General features: G+C 44.4%; 1 protein-coding gene across 4 annotated transcripts in view; it reads left to right on the top strand.

The window, feature by feature from the left end:
- Nucleotides 1–20542, top strand: part of PPFIBP1 (PPFIA binding protein 1) — a 119857-nt gene that overhangs the window by 65197 nt on the left and 34118 nt on the right. For all 4 annotated transcript variants that reach the window (XM_050915070.1, XM_050915055.1, XM_050915062.1 and 1 more), the window contains exons 4-7: nucleotides 1081–1286; nucleotides 12110–12196; nucleotides 13354–13467; nucleotides 14013–14144. In XM_050915070.1, coding sequence (XP_050771027.1) covers nucleotides 1081–1286; nucleotides 12110–12196; nucleotides 13354–13467; nucleotides 14013–14144 — 539 coding nt within the window. The remainder of the gene's footprint in view (nucleotides 1–1080; nucleotides 1287–12109; nucleotides 12197–13353; nucleotides 13468–14012; nucleotides 14145–20542) is intronic.

The following is a 20542-nucleotide window of genomic DNA, read 5'->3' as shown; positions in this document are numbered from 1 at the left end:
GTTGGTTACGGCAGGATGAGGTTTAATATAAAACCAAAATGTGATGTTGGCATGTTTAAGTCACCACAGACTTCATTTACCCATGGGTCTGAACAGACCTGTAAAGTAATATAACAAAGGGATATCAACTCCTATGCTGTTGTGGGGATTTTTTCCTCTATTTTTTTCAAAGGGAATTAGCAGAATACTTGCATTTTTGTGGCTTGCCAGATGAGGTGAATGAAAGTTCGTGGAAGTGCATATATGGCATATCACTGTAGTTTCCAAAAGCTGACAGTACAAATGATGCTCTGTCATGAACATGTCACATTGTGCCAAGGCATTACAGTATTAAGGTCACAAATCAGTGTGCTGAAATTATAGTTGGAATTAGCTAGGTTGACTTAAATCAACCTTAATCCTGACTTCATAGTTTCCATCCTTACTTAATATATAGCAACGTTTAATGTAGGTCAAATATACGTACTGTGAGTTTATGCAAATAAGAGATTTTTCTCTTTATTAACATGCAAATGTCAGTGCTACCATGTCAAACTGTTGGGTTTAAAATTTATTCTCATGTAGAAGTGATTTGGTCTTTTTATTTATCTTCATATTTTTCTTTATTCTTTTAAAAAAATTCCAGTGCTTTGGAGCAGCATAACATATTCCTACATGAAAAATGCAGAGCATGGTTTTCTCTGGACACCGTCACTGTCTGACTTGCGTCATGCAGTCCCTACAGGGTGACTCAAAGTGTTAGCAGAGCCTGTTCCCCCCGCAGTACTTTCCACCTCTGATACATCCCGGGAAGCAGGAGCCCAGCCTACGCCTTGAACCTGTGGGCACAGTTGTGGCGTACATGCCCCCTGTCGGATCAGCCCACCTCCTTCCTGCTGGAGCTGCTGTCCACACAGCACGCCATCAAGGGCTTGCCCTTCTCCAGATTGCCGCGTGGCGTGGGCAGGATCCAGCACCAGCGCTGAGTTTGGTTCAGATAAATGCCTGCCGGGAGCAAACGCCACCTAGCATTTCTCAGCCTTGCTGTGTGTCTGACCTGCTTGCCTCCTGCCTGACCCCGTGCGATTTTGCTCCCTCCAGGTTCGAAGGCGCTGGAGTACTCCAACGGCATCTTTGACTGCCAGTCCCCCACCTCCCCCTTCATGGGGGGCCTGCGGGCGCTGCACCTGGTGGAGGACTTGCGGGGCTTGCTGGAGATGATGGAAGCAGACGAGAGAGAGGGGCTGCGCTGCCAGGTCCCGGACTCGACGGCAGAGGCTCTGATCGAATGGCTCCAAAGTCAAATGGTACGGTCTCACCTTGTTTCACCCATAATGCGCTCGTTTTGTATGTTACTTAGACCGGCTCAGGCAGTGGGGCTGTGTTTTATTCAGGTATTTAAAAGTTCTAGAGTAGGTTTCAAAGAACCAAAGGGAAGAGATTTTGTTTTGGAGATGCTGCTGTGGGGCCTTGGAAAAGCTGTTGCTCAAATACCTTGTGCAGTGGGTTGGCCTGTGCTTTCTTTGATGTACCACCATACCTCAATCTAGGGAGCAAAAAATTTTCAGTAACTGGAGTTTCATCTCAGAGGGTTGGGGAAAGACATTTTTATAGGAATCAGATGCTTAAATGGGGGGAGGGAAATTGTTTTCAGTATGAACTTTTCACTAAAAAGCATTTTTGGCAGTGTATTTTCTACAGGGACTGCTGGTATTACTGAGCTTCCTTACCTGGTTTATAAGAGAAGTGAGTGGTATAAGCTCAGCATCCCTTTAATCTGGATACCAAACCAAATTTTTATTTTCTGCGTTTGGGAATCTGCCTGTTTTTGTCACCTTGCTTTAAAAATACACCAAAATATACCTGACAAGGCTGTTTTTTCCCCAAGACTTAGTTCTCCCAAAAAATCAAATATTATTCAGGTGGAGGCTACCTGAAGACTACCCTGGGAAATAAAATGTTGGGCTTGTCAGAAGGTGAGTTACATGGCATCAGTGTCGAAGGACCTGCTGGTTTTGCCTCCAGGTGCCCTGTGACTAGTGACTTCCTAGCAGGGCCAAAGACGAGTCCTTGTGCTCATGGGCTGTGGCAGGGTTTGCGTTGTGGTGGTCCAGGTGTGCACAGGTTTTGGGGAAGCTGCAGCAGTGGAAGTCAAGACTTATTTCTCGAGGCCGCGCTTCAGGTTTTAAGTCAGCCTCTAGCTGTTATGACAGCGGCGGGTGTGCGCTTCTGTGTATTTTGCCAAATCTGTCTTACAGCAGTGTCCGGGTCCTGTTGTCTCACACACTTGGTGTTGGCCAAGGTAACACCTTGCTGCTGCAGTGGGGATGCCAGATCTGATGAAGGCTGAGTCTGATGCAGGACAGGCCGCCATGGTGGCTCTGTGTTGCACGCTACGCATTGCTGCTGTTGGGATGGGCAACCGCCGTCGCCTGGTCCCTTCTCAGGACGGGCGTCACACCCCCTCAGAAAGGGTTCAGTCACCCTGGAGCCACGGCTGATCTTGCAAAAAGCGTTTTTATCTCGATAAGCGGATTTATTTCAGCACTCAGTTGCAGCCCAGAGCGGCGGGTGCAGGACTGTGTGTGCCAAACCCGTGGCCGGGGAGCGCAGGCCACGCATGGAGCTGCGGCTGGCGCTGGGTGACCTGACGTGCCATCTAGCGGCACGCAGGCTGTGCACGGCGCTGCGGGAAGAGAGGGGGACCTGGGCTGGCACGGCTGGGCTCGCTTCTGTAGCTCCTGCAGAAAGGTTTGAGGGGAGAGCTTTTTTTTTTTTTTTTTGCTTTGAACTACTCATTTGAAAATGGCTGAAACTTAATGAAGCACATGGGAGCTTTCCCACTGCTTCCAGTGGGATTTGGATCTCGCCCCCGCTGTCAAAGTGTGGCAGCCAACGCTAAGATGAGGAGGAGGAGATGGGAGTGACGTTCCAGTCAGATCTCTAAAAGATGCAGAGTTCCTGCTAACATCAGCGTTTCCTTCCTGCGTAACATACAGCAGTGAACATTGCTGTAACTAGTCTCTACTCTGTGTGGAGCAGAAATAGAGGAACATAACAGGTTTCATGCAAGTATGGCCTTTATAAATAAAAAAATGTTCATATGCCAAATAAACAGCCTTGGAAAATTAACTGCTCCCCATGGTGTGCATAGACGTCAGTAGTCCATGTGTAGTGATGCTGATCCACCGCATGTTATTCTGGAGTAAAGGGGCCCAGCAGTGTGGCTGGAGGCTGCAGTGCCTGTTGAGATTAATGAGGTGAAGGCCAGTCATTGCTCCTTGTGATGGCAAATGTGTGATTTAGGGATGCCTGGCTGTTAGGATCTGGGACGAGGTCCTTGAGACCCATGTGATGTGGATCACCGCATGGCAATGAGACAGTAATGGTTTTCATTGCAGCCATGAACTGAATTTGGGAGAGGAAGGGCTCTGTTGTGCCATTCAGCTTAGTGCCTCCTGAGCACTGGAAAAAATGTGCAGGGGTTGTGTGTACAAAAGATTGCACAAAATAGCTACTCCATGTATGCTTCTCCTCAGTCTGCCTCAAATTATTCCCCTGTACTCTCCGGCATCCTTAAAGCCCCTAGTAGGAAAGACTGAACGTTACACTTTGTACTGTGCTACAAGCAGGGGATTTGCAGGTGTCACCAGCATTGCCGGTCCGTGTCTGAGCAGGAGGGTGTTACATGAAGTGCCCAGATGATTTGCAGGAAGGCTTTCTGCAACTATGCCCATCCTTACCGAGGAAGGGAAGACACCTCCGTGTTTTGAAATCAGTTTAATCCTCCACGCATAAAGAAGTTGCATCCACCGGGCTATTCCAGGCTGTTGGAACTGGTGTGTGACATCCCATCCGAAGCTGTAAGCAAGTCTCTCGTGTCTCAGAGGAAAACAAAAATAGTGTTCGCTGCTGCCAAACAGTGTGTCACAAGAGAAAAATCCTCTCCTGGCCCCTGCAGGGAAACCACTGATGCCCTAGTTGGGAAAAGGATCTGACAGCAGTCTCCCAAAGTTGCTCGCTTCTGTAAAATGGGGCAGAGCATTCAGTTTTGCCATGCCAGAATTGGCTGCCCCGTATCCCTGTACATCTTTTCTTAGTGACCGCTTCCTTTCTGCTCCTCTGAGTGTGTTAGAGAAGTCTATGCAAGCACTGAAAAAGGACCAACGAGTTAAAAAGCCTCGTGCTGATTTTTTTTAACTGGTGGATGTCGGATGGCCACGTGACACCAGAGTGCACGTACAGTGCCCGGACATCTGGCAGGGCTCTTCCAAGAGAATCCATCGGATGGTCCCCACGTGGAGTTCAGAGAAGTTGTACATGCAGCTTTCTGCTGCACAAATAAGCTAGTTGAACTATAACACATCATTTGTAGTTGTCTGTCTACAGCTCAAAACTGATCTCTGTGTTGCTGAAACCCTGCTCACATCTCCATGTGCAAATGGAGGGCAGGTGAATGTCATGGTTAAAATCACAAATGAGGCCATTTGTTCAAAGTGTGGAAAAGGACTGAGGCCTTTTCTAAGCTCAGACATGTTGGGACTGTGTGCTTTCACTGCGGACCAGACCTGAAATCAATAGTCAGATCATAACTATTCCAAAGTTTTGGAGTTTTTTCAGATCTCTCCCGATCAACAGAAATGTTTAATGTATTCTGATGTGTGATTTACTAAAACATGTGCTGTACTCTGTGAAAGTGGAGCTTCTGGCTTGAATATAGACAGCATGTGAGTAATCTGTAACGTCATAACCAGTAACAAGACCATTTTAAATGAAACTCTGCCTTTTGCAAGACCAAGGCAGCCCTGTTGTGTCCAGCTGGAAGTTGATAGATCCATCTCTTGAATAATTCTCAGAAACCTTGCTCCCAGTCATGAATGTTGCTCCAGTTTTTCTTCAGTTGAAACAAATGAGACAGTTTTCTTTCTGGTTATTATTTTTCTTGACAGTGTTTTTTTGGTGTTTTTTTAAAAATACATCTTATGCAACAACCTTGCCAGAAAGAAGAAACCAACTGTGTCGTGTTAAAAAGGAGGGTGAAGGGTAGAAGTGGGTGGACAGTCCCTTCCCACACCTCAAGAGCCAGCTTCCCCAAGCTCCTGATCTGAACTTGTGTATGTGGGTCCTGTTGTGTGCCTTCTCCTCTTTAAAGAATGTGTTCCTGGAATAAAAGAGCCAGGATAATACTTTTTCTTTAAAATCTACAGCAAGTGCAACTGTGGTTTTAGCTTTGGAAGTGACTTTTTGAATTTCAATATATATATTACAATTTTTTTTTTTTCACTCCTGAAGTAAATTTCTGAAGTTGACTGTGAGATCATTAAAGCAAAACAAACTTTATGGCCTCCAAAGGTTTCTTGAAGAACATGTTCAGCTCATCTGAAGATGATAGTTAATTTGAGCTGTGCTACCCATAGTGGCTTGGGCAATCCAGACTGTTGCTGCTGTGAATAGCAGATCTGTTGTCTCACAGACCAGCCTCAGATTTTGAGACTTCTTCAACAAGTTGGTTCTTCCAGAGAGTGGCTGGGAGTAATGAAAGTTAATATGAAGGGATATTAGATTTCAGAGAGAAATTTTCCTGGTTGGATAAACATAGCTTGTAATCTTCTGGAGATATGTTGGCCTATTTGGACAACAGGGTGATTCCCAAGTGGAGGAAGCGGTTTGGTTAGCCAGAAATCATCTCATATTTCTTATTCATGGAAAAATTTTGTCTTCAAAGTTTGTTGTTTGATTGTCTTAGTGTGGGCGTATAGTGCATTCATTTGGCTCCGCTTGTGCTTATATTGAGTTTAGCTATCGAAAGGTCCTATGATAATGTGTGGCACATAGACGTTTACCACCAAACACCTGTTTGAGATCCCTCCTCAAGTTGCAATATGAAAGAAGCCTTGTGATACAGTTTCAGCCTGTCATCATAAACTGCCTCCCGGCAATACTTTTTGTCCGTGAGAGATCTACCTCTCAAAGTTCTTGAAACACAGGACCCTACTTCTTGCTAAAGGTGATCATCCAGACTGGTGTGTTTTTAACACTGGAAGATAATACGGGCTCATTTATAGCGCATCTTGGCGTAGCATCTTCATGCATCGTGGATGAGTTCATCTGCAGTAAGAACAACCCATGTGGTCCTGCGCTGGAATGTAGGGCAGCCCCGATGGCAGAGCCATCGAAAATCACCATTCCCAATCCAAAATGCATCAGTCTGGCTTAAAAAACACAGCTTCTGCTCCTCTTCTGCTCTGCTCCTTTGTTCTGGGTTATTCAGTATTCATGTCTTTGAGATTTTTATCTATCAATGGTAGTTGTAAAGGTTTCTTTTTAATAATAAAAGTTGTGGGTTTTGAGATAATCACAGGACTCCTGGACCTAGGTTCTGTAGTCAAAAATACTAAGCATTTGTTATGCTGCTGCTGTTACCAGGTAAATTGAAACTTAAACATGAGGACAGAGGTTGGTTGTTACTGTTGCATTTTACGTCATTCTTAAGTATGACATAAACTTGAGACAAGCCACTCGTGAGACGTGGGACAGTTGAGTCAACTTTTTCCTTCCTCTTTTTCTTGGCACCTACAAGTGAATTACATGGGTTCTTCCAGCTTTTACAGTTAATAGCCCATCAAGAAAAGAAAATTCCCTCCTGTTTACCTTGTAGTCAGGTAAAGGGATTGGAATCGCTCTTTTCTCATGTGTTTTTGGGTTGGATGATTTCCACAGGGCTGGGAGGGTGCAGAGGAGGGGGTTGCGCTGTTCAGTGAGGAGCGAGGGTGGAGATGCCCAGCTGCCCCCTGCGTAGGGCTGCCCTTACTCCCGGTCAGGTTTACACAGCTCTGTGCCCCCCTGCCTGCATCCTCCTCCGCCTTGCTGCCTGGCCTTTGCCTGTTGGGATCCCAGCAGCGGGCTTAGGTTGGAAGAAGGGTTGATCTTCCCGGGCTTTGATGTGTTAATTCCCCAGAGGAGCTGCTTGCTCCGCCTGAGGAGCACTGCTGCTTCACGGCTCCGCTTCCCACACCTCCCGCTCCGCTGCCGCGTTCGCCTCCATCCTTGGTTAGGCGAGGAAACCTGCCGTCACTTAACCTCTCCGTCTCGGTTCAGAGGAGCCCTGACGGCGCCGTGCGGCACGGCGGGCGCCTGCGGTGCTGGGGCTGTAGCTCTCAGCCTCAGCTGCCTGCCACAGTCGCTCACGTCCTTAAATGCATGAAGATAGTCATGACCAGCATGGAGTATAGCTGGGACATTCACGGACACTGTGTCTGGCTAAATAAGGTAAGGCTATCTGTGTTTGTTCTGGCTCTTGCATTTCTCCGAGTGACAAGCTGTAGCTGGGCAATGCTGGTAGGGAATAAGCATTTCGTCTTTCTCTTGTATCGGATACCAGCTGAGCTGCTGTTGAAGAAACTGAATATTTTGAAACGGTTGCATCTTCCCTATTCAACAGCTGTGTTATTTATATTTAGAAAATGTTTCAGGTAAAATCCTCAGAGTCAAGGTCTGTCTTAAGCTGGTTTTCTTTCAGATTTCTCTTTTATTGTGGTGAAGCCTTTAAAATATAATGCGGAGGTTTTTGAGTGGGTTTGTGGGTTTTTTTCCCCTGCTCATTCTGTGAGGAGGAACTAATCTGTAAACTTTAGGAAAAGCTTAGCAGCAGGTCTGCCTGCCTGCTGCCAGAGCATGTGGAGCAGGCTGCAGATATTCAGAGTGATGAGTAGGGAGGCGTGAAATGCAGGAGATGCCAGTTTGGGAGGGCAGTGGTGGACTCCCACACAAACTGGTTAAACACTGGTACGGATTGTGTTCAGGCAGATTTGACCAGTATGAATTTGGGACGGAACTGATACTTACAGAGGGTAAAGCTGTCACAGCTCTGTATCACAGGGGAAACGGTGGTGAATAGTTTGCTTGGAAAACCTGGAGGCTTTCCCCGTGGCACACCAAGTGATGTCGAGGTAGCTGAGGCTGGAGGAGCCCCCTCGCAAGGGACTCTCTAAGACGAGTGAACAAGCAGAACAGTGGTAGCTGTGCTTAACCAAGCATAGGTAATGTGTATTGTAATGATCTGAACAACGTAAGCATGTTGATGAGCTCTAATTTAACTCCAGATGGTCAGGAAAAAGATGTCAGGGACAGCTCACTTGCCCAACTGTTGACTGGACTGTGGTGGTCAAAAGCGTCAGTGCAGTCTGCCATACAAGAAAATAATGCTGTGGAGTGGCAGCTCCTTCTATGCAAATCAAATTGCGTCTACAGCAAGAACAGTGTGATTTGTGCTGCTTATTTTGCCTCAAAAGCAGAAGAGAAAATGAAGGGAAATGAGAGTATCAGCTGCAGTAGGCTAAAAATGAGTTTTATTTTTGAAAGGAGAATTCAGCAACTGAGAGGAAATGGATTTTTTTTTTATTATTATTATTAGGAGGTTTAAAACAGCAGCAATTAGAAACTTTTCTGTGGTTTGGAATGCTAACTCACTTCCAGGGAAAATGGATTAAAGACTGAGGGCAGGCAAGCTCTGAAAGTTTGGTGATGCATCTACTTATTACAGGAATAATTCCCTCCAGAACAGTGTGGATTTTTACACTTACATGATTGCAGACAAAGCTTACACACGTGTTTAACAGATTAGCCACAGATTGATCTTGCAGAGTTTTTAAATGCACTGGGTCTGATCTTATAAGGCATTTTAAGTAAATGCTTAATCTCAAACTTCTGCGAAGCCTCAGTGGCATCGTGACAACTGTTCTTTTGTTTTTAGGATTAAGATCAGTATTGGTAAATCTGCATTCTCTTCCTATACAGTGTTTTGCAATTAATCCCTAAATTGAAAACACATGCAAAGTCTAACCGCTTAATTGAAGATAGATTTTAAGTTGCTGATGAAAAAAGAGCCTTCTTTGGAAAATGGCAAAGCTTGTCTTACACAGCTAGTAAACTATGTTAATCCTGTATTGACTTCGATGATACAAATTAGATCCAGAACTACCAAGTGCCCCAAATATGCTTGCAGTTGCTGTTGCTGTTGAATCGAATATTTACTTTCTTTTTTTCTTCTTTTTTTTTTTTTTTTTTCTTTTCCCAAAGCGGAGCCATTGCTCTGCAGGGTGAGTAGTTGCCGGGCTCAGTCCCAGAGGAGGCTGCAGGTCCCCAGGTGGAAAGAAACTCCTCCTGAAGGACACACCGAGTGTTGCTCACCCAGGTTTTGCACACACCAGGTCTCTGGGCATCTTTCAGACCTCCCTGCAGCCCGTTCCTCGCTGTGGGGGCTCCCTCCACCCCATCTCCTGATGCACTACTTTCCCATATCCCGTGTTTGGACATCTTCCCTCTCCATTTCTCTTCAGTCCTGCCCACTGCCATCATTACCCTGCTCTTCTTTTCATGTGTTTCATCTCCTCTCTTCCTTCCTCGTCTTTCTGGGAAGAGAATCATGCCAACTATCAACTTTTTACCTTTGAAGACAGTGCAGAGGAGAGATGCAGGGAGGCATCATGTGGCCGTTGCCTGCAGGTCCCTGATCTCTGCACCACCATAGGAGATGCTGGGGCTGCTGCTCTGTGAAGTAGCTGCCATGGCCTTTCTGTGTCATCCTTTCTCCAACTCTCATCTTTTCCCTACTGAAACCAAAGTCAATGACTTTCATGCCTTTTCATACCTAAAATGAAGAGTTAGCCCCAGGTATTATGCAGAAGTTACAACATTTCAGGCAAAAAGCGAACTGCTGTTGGGTTGTACACAAAGTTTTCTGTTTTCGGTGTACTATAGGAGGTCTGTTTTTATGCAGATTTTACAAAATACTTCTGGCAACAGCCAGCAAAGACATCTTTGTATTTGATTTTGTGGGAGAACAACCTTTACTTCAGTCCTATTTGGGGTTCCCATCGCCTCCTCCCTCTTTCTTATGGCAATGCACAGCTGTGGCCTGAACTCTCACTCTCTAAATGCTCCTATTTTAAAGCCAAGTCTGACATGCTGAGCAAAACAGGATTTTTTTGAAAAATGTGAACGGAGTTTAACAACAAAGGTGAATTGGCAAGATACTATGCACAATGACTAGCATTCTACTTTAACACTTCATTGGTTTCCACAGCATCGTAAAGACATTTTCATTGTAGTGTGAAACCAGTACTTACGCCCCCATATTTTCTTCACACAGTCTTTGGTTTTAGTTAATTTGTGTCTGGTTATGCTGGCTAGAGAGGTATCAGGAGGTTCAGTGGTCAGGGTGCTGATGTGGTGATTGGGAGGCAGGGAGCTGAGTCTGTGCTTTGACAAGGACTTTCATGTTAGCCCCGGCAGGATGGAGGGGCATCTTTGCACCTCAGCTGCCTGCTTGTAATGAGGGATGAATATCGCTTTCCTACATCAGACACACACTGGATTGAGAAATGTGTTGTATATCACAAAATACAGACACTGTTCTTACAGAGGCTGAGTAAGTGCCTGAGAGGTACTGGAGGACTTCAAATGAGAAGGGAGCTACAGAATAGCAAAACTATGCAAAAACCTCGGTTTTGTATTTCACATACAAGTCGAGTTACAAAATTTAAAGCATAATCTGCTAGTTGAGCACCTAACAAGTTTATTTTGGAAGCTCTTCGACTTCTTTCACCTAAATTGAAGTGTTGCAAAACTGAAGATCTCACTGATCTTGAATGGAAATCCTATGGCATGAGCTAAATTCTGGTAGAGGTCAGGGAAAAACAGGGCAAACTCAGAAGTTTAGAGTACTTCTGCCTTAGTGCTTAGTGTCTGGATGGTCAGAAGGCCTAGTAATTTACTGCTAAATCATTCAGATACAGGGTATCATTATGATATGAGGTATTGGTACAAATTAGTAGAGAGCATCCTTTCTTACTCTGCTGTAGCTCTAGTGATTTCAGGGGAGATATTATGGTCACCTTGTACAAGTTACGCATGCACTCTTGGGAGACATATTTGCTACTGCACACTGATCTAAAAGCTGCCAGGACACAGCCTGATTTCTTGAGAGTGCTAAGATGAGGTCAAATAGTTTGTACCCCCTCCTGTTTGCTTTGTGTCTAATCTTTAAGTGGTGCTGGTGGGAGTTTTATTCTTTCAGTTTCAAATGAGGCAGTTTCTCCCGCCACCCAAGGTCAGACATGTAACTTAGAAAGGGCGTTTTAGCCAGCAGGTTTCCTGAGGCATCCTCTGCAATCAGGAGAGATGAGCTGCTTGAAAGGGAGATTCAAAGCAGGAGCCCGAGGCTTGCAGCTCCTAAGTGGTGGTGGCCTCCTAAGGCAGGCCACCGGGGGCACGAGGATCACTCGCCTGGTTTCTTTTCATCACATATTCAGAAGGAAATCAAGGCTCCTCAACATCGATGGGAGTCTCTGCTGAGCGCGCTGGATTTCAGAGCAGCTTCTCAGACTCCTCTAAGTGATTTATGCAATGATGGGAAAAAGAATTTCTTTTCTGAGCTGAGATGTGATTGTGGCGTCCATCACAAAGTGCTTTGAGACAGCTTTGAATATGGATAGAGTAAAATCCTGCTCGCTGCTCAAGAGCATCAAAATTATTATGAAGAAAGAAAGTTGCTGATTCCTCTGAACTCTCTGATAGCATTAACATGTATTCTTGTTTCTCTTTAGCCTCAGGCAGCTTTACAAAGAGATGTGTTTAGAGTGCAGACGTTCACCCATACCCAGTAAAATGTGTCTGATGTAAAAGGATGTCTTACTGTGTGTTTTAGAAAAAATTGTTTGACTTGCAAGAAGCATAATGCACATTTTGTAGATTGTACATTGGGTTTTTTTCACTTGCTGAATGTCTCAGGGTATTTGTCTCTTTGCAAGTATGGCTTAGCATAATACATCATTGAGCACAAATTTTGTTAACAAAATGCTGAATACACAGTAAGTGAATTTTGCAGAATTGGGTCACCAGAAGGTTCTTTCTTTCTCGTCTTTAAGCCGTTGAACGATTCTTGTCCTGAATGGTGGTTGTGTATCCTTTGTTGACAGTTTATTTGATTTATAACCCTTTGGGGGCTGGAGAATACTTTAAATCTGTTATTGAACTGCGCAGACTAAAAATACTCCTTAAGTGTGTTGATAACATTGAATGACACTTATGGTACAATAGCTGACTACGCAATATTTGCTGTCTTTTTCAGACCAATGGACACATATCTGGGAATGGAGATGTGTATCAAGAAAGGCTGGCTCGTCTGGAAAACGATAAGGAATCTCTTGTTCTGCAAGTGAGTAGTCACCTAAATTATTTTTTTCTGCTCTTGCATTCATAAGATTTTTTGATAGTATGTGATGAAACCTCTGAGGATTTATTTGCAGTTGTGTCGTCTTGGACAGTGTTCAGAAGGCTTGCTGATACCTGAGAGTTAACCCAGATTAAGGATAGGTGTGAATTTAGACTGCAGGAAAAATCTAGAGGCCTTTCTTTCTGTGTATCTGACCTCTTTTTGAATCTTGTTAGCTGAGCAGGTCTGCAGAGCAACCACCTTTGTACATTCATGTGTATCCTTAAGGTCACCATTTTCCATGACCATTCATGCTGTCTGCATTAGGTGACAGATGTACTGTCCTCATGAAAGGTGACAAAAGCTGCGGGACTGGCCAGCGGGTGGGAGGAGACAAGCAGCTCCTTGGAGGTCCTGCTCACCTGCTGCTGGGCTGGACTGGGTCAGCCCCAGGTGCTCTTACCAGTTGGCTTACTCTTGCCATTGGAGTTGGGACTACCTGGCACCCCTTGGTCTGCGCAGGCATCCTGCCATCCGCTGATGCAGACCTGGCCTGGGGGCTGTGACAACGCCGAGCACTGCTCTAGGCAGCTTGCCCTCATTCCCAGCAGTACTGCACGTTTCCTCAAAAGAGCCTGTTTAAAACAAAAACTTCATTCAGAAAAGGCAAAATGAGAATTGGTCTGCAGTCCCAAAGATGTTGTCCTGGTCTTGCCTAGCCTCAGTCTGTGTGTTTTAACCTCCTTTGCTTTTATTGTTCTGAAAAGGAGAAGCTGTATGCTATGGTACACTGTGTGCAATCACTTGGAAAGGAGAATAAATTATATGCAGTGAGGTTTAGCTATTTGGTTGTTAAGGTAGGAGCTAGTGGGTTTTAGTTAATGTATTGTCACAGCAAAGGCATAATTGTTGGCTGTAAAATGCAGCAGCCACCCCTAGTGAAAACTTCCAGGACAAGCCAGGAGGAGAATTGCAATGCGTCCGCCAGAACTTTGGCTGAAATTCCAGTAAGTGTGAGGGGAGAGCTTTTCCTCCTCCCCCCGTGGTCCCATTTAATTTTTGGCCCATCCAGCACTGTTACTCACATACAGTTCTTCAGGTGACACATATGGCATGGGTGCAAGGTGCTAAATGTGCATCCCTTTTTCTCCACTGTGCAGGTCAGTGTGCTTACAGACCAGGTGGAGGCCCAAGGAGAAAAGATTCGGGATCTGGAGTTCTGTCTAGAGGAGCACAGGGAGAAGCTGAACGCCACAGAAGAGATGCTGCAGCAGGTATTTTACAGCCCCATGTCTGTCTTGCTGTCTGTCCTAATGAACTGCATTTTGCTTTGGTGAGAGCAGTGCACTTCAAGGTGTTGCACCCCTTGATGTCTCTTAGCTAAGTGATAATTTTCTACCATATTTGCTTTAAAGTCTTTGTACTTAGTAATGTCAGTGCTGCTTTACACTGTAGGAATCCAGTTCTGCTCTTCTTTGAGCCTTTCCTCACTGAACTTCAGAGAGACTTGGATTAAAGCCTCTGGCAGGATAGGTGGATTCCCCTCAAAGCTCCTTGCTGCCCAGAACAACTGTGATGACCGACAAGCTTTGTTCTCATCCTGGCAGCCAGCCCGTGATAGTGCCTCCATGATCTCAGATGCTTCCTAGGTGCCTGGAGTCTGTCAGATGGGTAATAGCTGTGTCCCAGGGCTTCAAATAGTGCAAGGAAGAGGGTGATGCTTTTCCCCATGAAAGGGGCCTTTAGCTCTAGAAATAAATTACTGATTTCTTCCCCTTGGATGAATAATTCTGTCCTCTTCCTCTTTATCTTGAATCAGGAGCTTTTAAGCAGAACATCCCTTGAAACTCAGAAGCTGGATCTTATGGCAGAGATTTCCACTCTGAAGTTAAAGCTTACATCGGTAGAGAAGGATAGACTGGACTATGAGGACAGATTCAGAGACACAGAGGTGAGTAAAACCCAACTGAATAAATTGTGAAAGCTGTGTGTGGCTTCGCATTACCTGAAAATTTCCTGGGATTTTTTTTTTTTTTTTTTTTTTTTTTTTTTTTGTCAGGCAAGAAGGGAACTCATCTTTAAGGTTAAAACACGTATCTCTTAAAATAAAAAGTGTCCTCTTTGGTAAACTCTGGTTTTACAAAGAAAGATTTCCAAAACCAGTTTTTGATTCTTGCCATCACATCTCAAGAGGGATGGCATTTAGGATGGATTTAAATAAAATCGTGAACATACTGCACTCTCCTGTCCCATCTTGAAACTGTCGTCGTCTTAGTAAGACATGTCTGAGGCAAACGCTTAAGCCCATTGCAGGTACAGAAAGCATGCATGTGCAAAGACACAGCACACTAAAAGATATAGCTTTTGGTTTCAGTAACAGAGAGAATGAGGTGACTCAGTGTGAGGGCATTTTGAAGCCTCGCTTCAAACCCCAGCTTTACAGAAGCCCAGGACCGAGAGGCCAGCAGTTACTCATCTCAGCCTGGCTTCAAGCCCAGCGGTGTACAGTGCCGGCCAGTGCCAGGTGGAGCTGCCATCCCTGGCAGCACTCTCCTGAGGCATTTGCCTTCTGTGTGCTGCAGATCTGTGTAGCTGAACCTTGCTCGTGTTTGAAGCCAGAAAGCCTCAAAGCAGGTGGGCAAACCCAGTTTTTCCAGGAAACTCCAAGAATCAGGCCAAGCTTTGCTGCCAGGGTGACATACCCCATATCAGAAATACCTTGGAGTCCGCCTAGGAAGCAGAACAAAATTTCCAATTCTGGGTTCATACATGAGCTGAAATGTCAGATGTTCGTATTGTGGATGTTCCAGATGTCATTCATTTCCAGAAGGAAAGAAGCCATAATGTCATCACAGGAGACAAAATTTGCCCTTTCCACTTCAATCAGTAGTTTACCAACTCCTTTCCAGCTTCCTACATATTTTCCAGTGAAGTGTCATTCCTCACTTGTATTGCAAGCGTAAGAGCAAAAGTTAGCCTTGCTTTTGAATTACTTTCTTTAGACATGTCTGAAGTAATCCGCAGACCCAAACAAGTCAACAGGTTGAAAACTAATTACTTGAATCATGTTCAGATTTGAAAGGTGGTGGTCATTTACGTAGTGATGGTAGTGTCCGTTCCTGCAGTGTAGCACATCTGGGTGTCGCCAAGCTGTGGGTTGGATTCGTGTTGCCCCCCGTTACCTTTTCCTCTAGTTTGATAGCAGGTGTTATGTGAAAGATCGCAGCATTGCCTTAAAAGCAGCTGGTTTTGCAGTCCAGGTGAATACTGTGCATGGCAATGCTGGAGAAAATGGCAGGGGGAAAGGTGGAGGGAATTGTTGAAGGTCGTCTGCATCCACAGGAGGTGTGTTTAAGAGCTGGCTGCTTTCACAGCTCCCGTGAGGTCTCTCTGCCCACGCAGTGCTTGGCTCTTGCGTGAATTACAGCATACAACAAATAACAGTCTTTACCTGTGTACTGACACCTATCATAAGCAGCCCAAATAATAGATTGATGACTTGACATCAGCAGTAAATGGCTTTGGGGAGGCAAGGTTTGGTCCAAATGATTGCAGTGAGCAGGTGCTTTCAGAACTGGATTCCACTGCTTCCCCATTTGTAAACACCCTGTGGTTTCTTTTGCTTTCCAAAACAGGTAACAAAAGTGATTAGGCTTTGAGTGATTTGCTTCCTCTCTTTCTATCCTTATTTTTATTGAATATGATTCATTGCTGAGCTTTCCTGTACTCCCCCTTCCTTTGTTTCCCCCCTGAACTGCAGTCTCTCCATAACTTAATAGCACAACTCAGCATACCAAGAAGGTGGACGTGGAGCTACCTCTGTTCCCAGAAAAGTGGTTACAGTGTGGGGACCACAACATGCACTGCAACTCTGTAGGCTCTGTGCAAGAGGCTTACCTGCATGGCAGCTATGAAGACCTTTCTCTTTGGAATACCCGGAAATACACTTAATGTCTTTGATAAAAATAAGATAGCCTAAATTATGTTTAAAAGGTAATTACCATAATTAGGGGCTATATAGATTTATATCCTGGATATTTATGCCAGAACTAATGAACTATTACTAAAATGTTCCTCCCTCCCTTTGAAAACCAGAATGATGTAGTTTAGTGTGATAGAAATTATTGTGTCATTTCTTCTTTGTTTCAACACTTTATAGCTGTAAAAAGGCCTAGGCTTAGACACCGCAAGGGATAATATGTCTTAATTTCCATTTTGTTCAGTGGAAAAATGAATGGCTAATTAGTTGTAAGGGTCTCAGCCATGCAAAATCTCTAACAGGTATTTTGGAGGCAGTACTTACGCAGAAGTCCACAATATCTTATTCAGTGTTGATCTAATTATATTCCTGTTTAAAGTAGTAGATGATCAATTATTTCAGCAGACCTAAGTATTTAAATGAATATTTAAAATATTCTACTGTAAAACACATTATGGCATTTTATTATGCAGAGTTCAAAATGGAAAAAAATTCATATCCAAACTGGGAAAGAAAAACTATGAATATTGCTTGTGTTTTTGTTTAGGGACAAGAAAGTGAAAAGAAAAAAAACCTTTGACATCTTAAAACAACTTTTGTGGAGCTACTGTCTCCTACAGAATTACCATTCAGATTAAACCCTTCATATTATCTACTTTTTACTTATGTCTGTCATTGCAACTTCCCATTCCAGCTTGGTAGGTTTCTCATATTCACCATTCTTTCTCTAAACAGATGCTTCACTAGATCTGTGAGATTTTTTTCCTTTGTGCTCTAGGACTTTACTGTCTGAATGTTCACAAATACACAGCTTTTTCAAAGCTAATTGTATACTTAATAGAGATTTATAATTGTCCTGTTCTTTAAATCACTCCAGTCTTTCCACTTTCTCAGGAGACACCAGTATTATTTTCCTTAAGGAGCACGGGTGGTCTGAGTTGGGCTGAGTTTATGTAAGAAAATATCGTACAAGGGAGTTTATTTAGGGAGGAGTCCGTAACCAGACATGGTCTTTGAAGCAGCAGCCAGAGGGTAAACTGGCTCACTCATGGGGAATTCTTCATAATTTAAACACCACCAGTCTCCTTTGTGCAGATCAATTTCTGAGTGGAGCAAAATGACGAATGTAGTTTGTGTTCCCAGTGCCAGTAAGAAAGCCTCTGACCCCCGAAGCTTAAAGTTATCATTGCTTTTTTGTGCCTCCCTGGCCCTGCTACGAAGAGCACAAGTAACATGAGCAGGAAAGGAAAAGGCTTTGGGAAATAGGAGTCTGTATGTCCCACCCTGTCAGCTCCATTCATGGATCCATGCAAGGAACAGCAGTTGGGTGTTTGCATGGAGGCACCTAACTCTGAATCAGAAGAGGACCATTTCATGGCTCTTTCCTGTTTTGCAGGTTTTTAAGACAGGAACATGCATTACGCCCAGGGCAGGTATTTTAACCCATTTATGGGTGCCCGAAGAGGAGGTATTAAATGCAAGCAAAGCAGGTGCCATACACTGGCCACCATGTGGGTGACTGTTTTACTGCTGATTCATCCAAGTCAGCCAGGGAGCTCAGTGGGTTTTTGGTCTCGTCCCAGATCTTGTACAACACCCTGAGTGCCACAGGGACATACACACCTCAAGCATCACACTGGTCCCAAAAGCTCTTCAGATCATAAGCAGTTACAATGGTTGGCGCCTTCAGGTTTCAAACAATGCTGTGATCTCCTTGCTGGGGCTGCTGCAGGAGGGGGCAAGGTGGTCCTTGCTGTGAAAGGTTTGTGGTCAAAATCAGTTGAACAGAGAATAGTGGAAGAAAAGGGTAAATGTTTCAGGGCAGCAAGCAGGAAAGTGAAATACACAGGGAGGATTAGGATTTCTTAGGGAACCTCAGTGCCTCTGACAAACTCTACCTCCAGTAGCTTGCCCAAATTTAAATAGCAATTCAGTAACAGGGGAGACAGCCCTGTTTGCGCCTTTTCTTTTTCCTCTGCTCATTTATGCAAGGCTTGACCATCTCTTTTGTACTGATGAGGGTCTGTATATGGAACCTGGTGAATCTTTAATGTACTCCTCTGCCTCAAAAAGATGACAATGAATGTCATTTACGGTTACTGTGTTGTAGATAACTTAAGACATGAGTTAATGTTGCACTTGTAAGAGAGTAATTGAAAATATTTTTAGGGCAAAGCATGCTGTTAGGACTTGTCTTTAGTTCTATTTAACCCTTGAGAAATTGTGCAGTATTTTTGGTGACCAGTTACCGGTGGTAAAGGATCCGATTAGCCATGAGGCCCGTACCGGATTAAGCAGAAGAATTTACTTTCTGCTCCAAGATCTTACATTCTTGGATTCTGGTTGCAACATTGCTCTGTTTTCTGTGACTTTGTGAGTGCATCTTAACACTGCTATTAATCGATACCCATAAGTGCTAACTTTTTTTCATAAAAGGAGAAGAGTTTTGGTTTGTTATTCATTTTGCCTCACAGGGGCCTTTTGAATACAGGTAACTGGTTTCCCTCTCCTCCTTCAGTATTTTAAAAATCACATAGTTCAAGTGATAAATATGTAGGCAACAACCTCAGCAGTTATTGCTACACAGCATATTTTGACATTGGATCATGCCAAAGCAAAAATGATGGCTGCAGGAGAGAAAAGCCCCAAACAAATCAATCATCAGTGTGCCAAAGCTGACCATCAGACCTGGGAACATAGATTTGTTAGAGATCTCGAATACTTGGTGTTGATAAGAAACAGCTCAATTAATGTAGTCGTGCAGACTGACATCCATGTACATTTATACTTCGAAGAGTGATGTGCTTTGTAAAGGTCACACATTGAAGAATCAGTGAGGAATTGCAGGTGTACCCAAATCAGAAAGTCATACATTAGCAATAGGAATTACTAATAGCATCAAAATGTTCTATATTTTCATTTTCCTTGTAGTTCTGGTAATTGAGCTTGGATCTTGCTAAAGAAATATAGATGCTGCTCTATTGCCACCAGATTCATTAAGCACAAAATAATAACCAGAGGCTTGTAAGCTCAGAAAATGTGGCATGGGGCTGGAAGGCAGGTGTTACTAGGGACCCATGAATACCCTCTAAATGTCAGCTGCTGGCTTGTTAATTTATAAATTATAAATCTCTATTAATTATACAGTTCTGAAAAATTGTGCTTACAGTTGTTAGCTCGATGTACAGCGTTGCTTGACATGGATAGGATTTGCCTTACCATGTAGGAAGACAAGCAAACCTAAGTACCATACTGTCTTCTTGGTAGTTTAAAAGCCGATACGCTGCAGTTCAAGTCCTCTTATGTTTTCTAGGGTGCACAAAGAGCTTATCTCCTCTTTTGAAGAGTTTCCTGGTGATACAGCATTACAGTAGCTGCTGAGAAACTGCTTTTTTCTTTTTTTTTTATTTTTTCCCACAAATGTAACACTGATCTAGTGTCCGTACATAAACTAAAGGTCAGGGAGATATACATGAGGCAGAAGCTTTCTCGACATCTTTGGGCTGTGCAAAAGCCACAGCTTTCTGATAATGTGTTTCCCTGCTAAGCAGGAAGATCATTTTCCCGATAAGCTGAGGTTTGTTATCTCTTATGTGGAGGGACACTCTGTCCTGGCTGTGCCCCAGGCTTCCTGCAGGTCTGCAGCTGGCCACTTCAGATCCCGTTTCCCCATCTAGAGGACCGGGAGGTTTGGAGAAAGAGTGCCTTGCACCTTGGTGGGGCGGTCAATCTCAGGGTTCGTTTGACTACTGCAGGAAGGGAGCTGTAGAGCTGGTGGCACTCAGGGCTGACCACCAAACCTGGTAGGTCTCTCCAGGAGGATGGCCAGGAGGTCGAGCCATTCGAAGAGCTCAGATGTGAGTTGGTGGTGGCTCCAAGTTTCTTCCAAACCAGGCTGAATTTGCAAAGCTCAGATGTAGTGGTGCCATTGATGCTTAAACATATGTGCCTTTGTGCTTGTAGAAACCAGTGATGGCTCTTCCATTCAGCCCTCAGTTAGAGGGGCTCATCTCAGTGGCGGAAACGTGGACTTACACTGTAATCACTTCATATTTTGAAAAGGCGGGTGATGGCTGGCGAGCCTGGGGTGGGATGGACTGGGGAGGGGAGGATGTGGCTGCTGCGTATTGAAGGACAGCTGCTGCGGTTTTCCATTACCCACTCGTAGTGGTGGACATCCAAGCAGTTGAGCAGCCAGAGGGGCAGGAGGCCTTTCTTGGCCCTCAGCACAGGGAACACAACTTCAATTTATGTCTCCCTTTGTCCTCTGCCCTCTTGCATTCAGTGCAGGAATGCAGAAACTGAGAAATACAGTCCCTGGCTATCTAGGAAGCTCTGAATTGCATGACTTAGCTATGAATTTGAGTGGT

The sequence above is a fragment of the Gymnogyps californianus genome, chromosome 1, assembly GCF_018139145.2.
Source record: "Gymnogyps californianus isolate 813 chromosome 1, ASM1813914v2, whole genome shotgun sequence".
Classification (NCBI taxonomy): domain Eukaryota; kingdom Metazoa; phylum Chordata; class Aves; order Accipitriformes; family Cathartidae; genus Gymnogyps; species Gymnogyps californianus.
The sequence above is the reverse complement of the archived record's forward strand: the minus strand, read 5'-3'. Positions and strand labels throughout refer to the sequence as shown.